This window comes from Gymnoscopelus braueri, assembly GCF_963280865.1.
Source record: "Gymnoscopelus braueri genome assembly, chromosome: 24".
Lineage (NCBI taxonomy): Eukaryota > Metazoa > Chordata > Actinopteri > Myctophiformes > Myctophidae > Gymnoscopelus > Gymnoscopelus braueri.
Window position 1 is genome coordinate 9,754,533 of NC_137626.1, and position 7,653 is coordinate 9,762,185.

The 7,653-nt window shown below is 42.2% G+C and overlaps 1 protein-coding gene across 1 annotated transcript; it reads right to left on the reverse strand.

The window, feature by feature from the left end:
• LOC308080783 (chloride intracellular channel protein 4) lies at positions 1 to 7,653 on the reverse strand (the record flags this gene model as incomplete). The annotated part of the gene is made up of 6 exons (XM_080422775.1): positions 7,575 to 7,653; positions 6,637 to 6,746; positions 3,410 to 3,535; positions 1,887 to 1,993; positions 927 to 1,108; positions 1 to 162 (listed from the first exon to the last, which is right to left on the reverse strand). Exons 1-6 carry the CDS (start codon positions 7,635 to 7,637, stop codon positions 1 to 3), a joined length of 750 nt encoding a protein of 249 aa, XP_080278901.1. The 5' UTR covers positions 7,638 to 7,653.

Here is a 7,653-nt window from a genome sequence, read left to right on the forward strand (position 1 = left end):
CTATTTTATTCGTTTAGCAACATCCAGGTACGCAAACTCAATCTCTCTCTCTGCGGGGCAGGTGTTGGTAAACTCCTCCCTCTGGTAGGCGTTGTTTAAGTATCGCCACACACCCACCATCTCTGATGGAATCTCAAAACCACGGTACTTCCTGGCAACCACCTGGAGACAAAGACAAGAGAAACGTTAAGCCAAATGTTGTTGTTCTTTTATAGCATAATATTAGTATTAATTCATATTAATAATGGGTAGATGTGGCTGTCATTAGTCAAACTTGCATGTTATCAGCTGAATATTGCTGACACACCCACAGCGATAGTTTGTCTAAAAGTACTTCTCAGTACTGATGGATTGTTTCATTAGTGTCTGCAGAGCAACACTGCACTGTGTAGTTATAGGCTGAGTGGGCCCATAACCACTTAAACCATAGTTGCCTGGGTACCCCAGGGCTCTGTACTAGGTCTGCTCCTTTTCCCCCACAACATCAAATCTCTTCACCTATTATGACATGGCCAGAATAAGGATGCTAGGGTTCACATGGTTAAAGTAGAGGTCTAGCTAAGGATATCAAGGCAGCACACAGATCTGTTTTGATCGTTACATTCTTTGTTTGATATGTCACATCCTTGCACATTGTAATACAGGTCTAACTTGAAGTATAGAGCCCCAGTCCACTAAATATATACAGTAGTGGTTAAGTGGTTAAGTAAGAATGTACAAATGGACTTGACACCCTCTATTCCAGTGATTTCCAACTGGTGGGTATTGACCCAAAAGGTCACAAGTTCGCTCTGTCAAAACCTCAAACTAGTAACTTTTTAAGCTGTCCTCAACATCTCATTGAAATGCAAATATGACACTAATTATGAGACAGTACGACAGACAGACAGACAGACGGACAGACAGACAGACAGACAGACAGATACCTTGAGGATGTGTAGTTTGGGCAGAAGGTTACAGTCTGCCAGCGTGAGTCCAGGTCCGTCTAAGAAACTCCTGCTGGACTCTGGCAGGTCTCCTGCAGCGTCTGCATCGATCTCCTCAGACAGAGGAGTCCTTAGGAAGTCATCCAACCTCCTCAAAGACTTCAACAGAGCCTTCTCTAGCACTGCACACACACACACACACACACACACACACACACACACACACACACACACACACACACACACACACACACACACACACACACACACACACACACAGGCAATATGATAACCAAAAGGTGTACACACGTTCATATTTATTCAGTATCAGATAGAACTGGGCTATATTTATACCTGTGAATACAGGTATGAATAGTATAGTAGTGCAGTATATTAATATACATATAGGGCACTATGACTACACTAATATCTACACCTGGTAAATGCTTGGAAAGGAGCCAGCTTAGGTGGCTCGGGCATCTAGTACGGACGCCTCCCGAGCGTCTCCCTAGGGAGGTCCTCGCTGCACGGCCCACTGGGAAGAGACCCCGTGGCAGACCAAGGACCAGATGGGGGGGGATTACATCTCCACACTGGCCTGGTGACGCCTCGGGATCCCCCAAGAGGAAGTGACTAATGTTGCTCAGGAGAGGGAAGACTGGAGCTCTCTGCTGGAGCTGTTGCCCCCACGACCTGACTCCGGATAAGCAGTTAAAGATGGATGGATGGGTGGATGGATGGTAAATGCTCGCTCACCACGCTAATTCCCAGGAAGTCCAAGCGCTAGGGCCAGGCAGGTTTTTCTGTAGTATGCCTACCTGACTTCTGGTTCTCTTTTCCTCATCCCTCTGCGTTACTACCTGCTTACTTTATTAGTAGTATTATTTGCTACTCTGGATCAATAAAGGTCTATCTACAGTATTCATCTATCTATATCTAAACAGAAAACCACACACACACCATCATTGATGTCTTTCTTCGGGTTCTTGATGTAAGCGGAGAACTTGGCGAAGACATCGATACCAGCTGTGTTGGCTTCAGCGTGTTTGGGAGCCAGACGAGGGTACCTGAGGTCAGAACACAAATCCCAGAACATTTCATGTCACCACTGGCTACTAAGAAAATCACATGTGCTGTAGGTTGGTTAGAATTCACTCAAAGGTAGTAAAAAAGGTAGTAAAATCATAGAAAATGTGTTCATGTGTTTGAGACCAGACTATCTTGTGCGGCGCCTTATCCCTAATCTTATCAGGCTTTTTAATTCTATTTTGAAAAACATTTTAAAATAGTGAAAATAGCTGATCTACATTACGCTTGTAGATTGGCTATTTTCACTATTTTAAAATGTTTTTCAAAATACAAAAAAAACACCTAATAAGATTAGGCTCAAGGGATAAGGCGCCGCGCAAGATAGGGGTCCAGGGGGGCTTTAGGGTTCGGGCTAAGGGCAAATTATACTTGTTGCATCTGCAAGGGTCCGCTAGCATCATGTCAATTTCATCTCCAGCTCATGTCCGTGCTGACATCTGCACACATCCCAGACAGTGGTGGAAAATACTGGGATCTTTTAAAAGCGAGATAAAGACTCATCCATTTACTGTGTAAAGGACTCCTAGGTTCACTTGTTGTTATTGTTGTTTGTGTGAGTTGTTGTATAAATGTATTTGTTTAATTTGTACTCCGTCTCTTGCTGCGAATGACTCACAGATTGACAGTTTTTTAATGTGTAAGTTGTCCTAGTTAGTTGTTTATATTTCTTTGGGACTCTTTTTCTCTTTTCCTCTGGTTGCGCCCCCAGGCCAGTGTAATAGACCTGAAGGGGGTGAATTAGAAATACCAAACCTATGAACCTGTTGTGACGGGGCAGCCAGATGTCCCTATGCCTCACTATTGGCTAGCCGGCAGCCTTCAGTGATTGATTGGCGGTGGTGCAGGCCGTCAGGCCAACTGAGTACACCTGAGTTTATGGGTTTGGGGGAGTATATAAGAACCTCTGGTTGATAGACTCTCATTCTCTCTTTTTCCTCTCCTGAGGCAGGTCCTGCTTGGGCTTCCACCTGGCCTGAATGCAGTGGTGTGAAGTAAATAAGTACATTTACTCAAGTACTGTACTTAACAAGTACTGTACTTACAAGTACAATTTTGAGGAACTTTTGCTTTACTCGAGTATTTCCAATTGTCTATACTTTTACTTCTCCACTACATCTCAGAGGCAAATATTGTACTTTTACTCCACTACAATTATTTGAAAACTTTAGTTACTTTGCAGATATAAATTATTACATTATAAAGAGCTTGTAGATCGGCTATTTTACTTACTGCCCTAGTAGTACATCACTCTGTGTGTGTGTGTGTGTGTGTGTGTGTGTGTGTGTGTGTGTGTGTGTGTGTGTGTGTGTGTGTGTGTGTGTGTGTGTGTGTGTGTGTGTGTGTGTGTGTGTGTGTGTGTGTGTGTGTGTGTGTGTGTGTGTGTGTGTGTGTACCGTGGTGGTGAGAGTTTCTCCTCCAGGAACTCTTCTATCTTGTTGACGTCGACCTTGACCTCGCCATTGAAGGTCATGAACGGTGGGTTCGTCCCCGGGGCCAGGTCCTGCAGGTCAGCGGGTTTCCTACAGGTCAACACAGAGGTCAGCACACAGGTCAACACACAGGTCAGCACACACACACACATGTAAAGTCCGGTATTCAAAATGCATTTGAGTGAAAGTACAAAAGTATTGGCATCAAAATATACTTAGAGTGCCAAACGTTTCCCATTTCACATGTTTCTGAATATAGTAACCTTTTAACAAAAACCTTTTGTTTTCAAAAAATATCACTTACCCTACCTTTTCATTACGGTCTAATTTGTCATACAACAATGCAGTGCGATGCAACACGTTGTGAGCTTGTAGATTGGCTATCTTTGAATATATTTGTATTTATTTATTTTTGCCAAAATAGGGACCCCAGAGTTACAGTGGTTCAGTCCATCCAAGGATGGACAGTACTGGTATTTTAAAGAGGTGGTGCCATGTTTTTGCACTTTTTCTGTTTTTCATGTGTCTATGAGGTTGATAGAACTTCATTAAGGCCCCCGCTGGTGGTTTTATGGTGTTTCATGTCTTCTCTGACTATTTGGAGTTTTTTCCTGTAGGCTGAAACCTTGAGAGTCAAACGTGCCAATCCAAAAACAGCGACATACTGACGTAACAATGCCCATACCCACCCACCGCACCTCCCCTCATTATCATTGTCATTTATACTACAACCTTTTGTGGGCGGAGCTACCTCAAACACACGTGTGTGACCATGGCAGGTTGTTCTGTGCCTAAATGCTGTGTGACAGCTATCAAACAGTCGTTTCACACTTTGCCCATTGACACGGACAAACGTGATCAATGGCTTAATTTCATTTATAAAGACAGGATTATTCCCTCAGCCCCCTCTACCAGGCTTCGGGTGTGTAGTTCCCATTTTGTTGATGACTGCTTCTGTGCTTCACCAACTTAGTGCAAGTCAATATGGGATTTGCAAACAGGAAAGTACTGAAGCCAGGTTATATTCCGACGATTTATCCTGGAGACACAGAAAGCAGCACCTCAGGAGCGTTACCGGTAAATTAAAACATCCGCCAGCCCCAATAAAATGATTTTGAGCATGAATCGGTTTGACATAGCCTTGTGTCTGTGACCTCCCCCACCGTTTTAGTTGTGGGATTTAGTTCAGCGTCAATAAGATCGCTTCTGAACATCGTATGGAAAATGTAACGGTAGTCGCGGTAACCTACAGTCGTCTGTTGTTACGACGGTGTGAAGAAATTAATGGATGGGTTGAAACAACCTTTTAAACCGGGGTTTTGTGCCGGTCTGCGACTCTGCGTTGAATTCAACGTGCAGAGACAGTGCTGGTCGTGAACGCGCATCGCCGTTTAACATGGCGTAGAGTTAGATCAGGGACGAGCCTCCATGTTAATTCAACGCAGGCTGCCAACAAACTAAGGTTTTAAACGGTTGTTTGAGCCCATCGATGCGTTGTTTCACGCCGTCGGAACAACAGACATATATAGGTTACGGCGCCTAGCTTTAGATTTTTCATACGATGTTCAGAAGGTAAAACATTTACATTAAATCGGCAGAACATACCGACGCGGGCGGGACCAACTCGAGTCATACAGTCTCAGCCAACGTTAGGGTCGCTAGAGCTAGTTCAGTTGGATTAGATACATAGCGTGATTGTTTGTCAATATAATAAAAAAGAGACGAATTATCTGTGCCTCTGCAAACAGAAGTGTATTATCAAGGTGGAAATGGCTCTGAATACATTATGAGAGCATCAGACGTTTTATATGCATATGCCTACTGTAATATACTGTAGTTTATATTTCCATTTTGGGGATGTATGGAAAGAATACATAGCCCATTTAAATGGGAATGTCAGGTTGAAGGAATACAAATGCATTGTAATGATAGTAAAATGTGTGCAGTGATGCTATAAATAATGTCACTGATGTAATGGATACCATAGTCATTGTAAGATAAAGTTCTACTTGGATCACAGGATATTGAACATCACCATGCACATCTGTAAGAATGTATGACAACTGATGGTTCTGTTGAAAGGACAACTTTAGTTTTTTACAACCAAGGTTTACGTTTTAGATTGTAATTAAAGTAAATAAAAGATGTGTGTTAATTTTTTTTAATGTACTGCTTTCTATAGTTTTAGCAATTTTTGCGATCTTTTTTACAGTGGGCGGAGGCATTCTGTCCGGTGGCTAAATATGTACTTTTTTACACAATAACGGCTTTTTCTTTATTATTATTTACAGTAACTCTTCTAGCCCCCAATAACTCACATCTGGCCATCAAAGACCACCATACCTTTTTTATTGTGTAAAAAAGGCATATTTAGCCACAGGACAGAATGCCCCCGCCCACTGTAAAAAAGATCGCGAAAATTGCTAAAACTATAGAAAGCAGTAAATGAAAAAGAAATAACACTCATCTTTTATTTACTTTAATTACAAGCTAAAATATAAACCTTGGTTGTAAAAAAAACTAAGTTGTCCTTTAATTTAAGCCTTTTATTTATCCGTTGCACACATGAGCATTTGGGATTTGAGCAAAGGGTTGATGAGGCTTTCCGGTTATGGAGTAGTTCTTCTTCTTCCTCCTCATCTTCATCTGAACCAGATTCAGGTTCAAACGTATGGCTGTATTTGTCCAATTTGTCCTCCTGCCATTTTGTAAACAAATGGGCAGAACCATGGGCAGTCCTTTAGTGATAAGGGGGAAGGACTAGGACAGGTGGGTGGTCTTATAGGAGGAGGCGGAGGGACTGGATTAGATGGGTGGTGCCAAGTGAAACCAGGTATACTTAATGAACTGGTGGGTGTGTCTACATAAAAACAACATTTTAACACTTACTGCACACTTTTTTTTTTTTGAAAAAAATCCTTACCTAATAATAATACCTTATGATCAGGTTTTAGGGTTGAAAAATATCATGGCACTCCATCTTTAACTACAGTATGACTCATAGTATTGACATTACTGCTGAACGTTCCAAAGCATAATGTGGTTTGTTTGATTTTGGAGGAAGACGATTGGATTCCATTCATTTCACTACATGATCCAACACGGTGAACTTTATATTTTTTCCAAGTGTGTGCACGTGTGCGTGCGTGCGTGCGTGCGTGCGTGCGTGCGTGCGTGTGTGCGTGTGTCACCTCTTGAGGTCCACGGTGGTCACATTGAAGATGACTCCTTTCAGCCACAGTATCATGAACAGTCTCTGGGAGAACGGACAGTTCCCGATGCTCTCTCCATCGCTGCCCGCCTGCACACACACACACACACACACACACACACACACACACACACACACACACACACACACACACACACACACACACACACACACACACACTCACCCATTAACCCATTTAGACCTGAGGCCGATTCTACAGATGTCTTCTAAATCCTAACAGTTTTCTGAAAAGCGTATGTTTCTACATCAGTGGTTCTCAAACTTTTTCATGTCAAGGACCCCCAAAATGTATAGGAATTTGGCCGCGAACCCCCGTCTCAAAACATTTTGTTCCAGGGACCCCCCAAGAAGCAGAGATTTGAGTTAAAAAATATTTGCACACATTTTCGCGATTTTTCAAAAATAGCAGATCTACAAGCTCATAGCGTGGCATGAAGTGACGAGCTATGAGCTTGTATATCTGCTATTTTTGAATAGCCAAAGTAAAAAATTAGACGGATGCTTTCCCGATTTTAATAGGTTAAGCCAGATTTATATATTTATTTACGACCATGTTGCTCAGTGGTTCAAGCGCTCAACATGTCACGATGCAACACGCTGTGAGCTTGTAGGGCTGCTAATTCCATATTGGTCCCGGGTCCATTTGGTTCGATTTGTACACTCTCAGAGTTACCAAATGGAGCAATTAACTTTGGATAACTTAATGTATACATTAAATTATCACTACAGTGTAACTCCTTCTCTTAAAATTCAATTCAAACTTTAATTCAAGACACACAGGGGGTCCATAGAGTAGATACAAATCATCAACATCACACAACAAATTAAACCATAAATAAAAAATGATAATACAAAAAAAAAAGTTCAGTCTGATTAAAACATGTACTTTGAGGCTACCTTGACATATAACTCAATGGTCGGGAAGCCGAGCTTCTTAGCCGCAACGTCAAACCAGGCCATCGTGAGAGATCCAGAG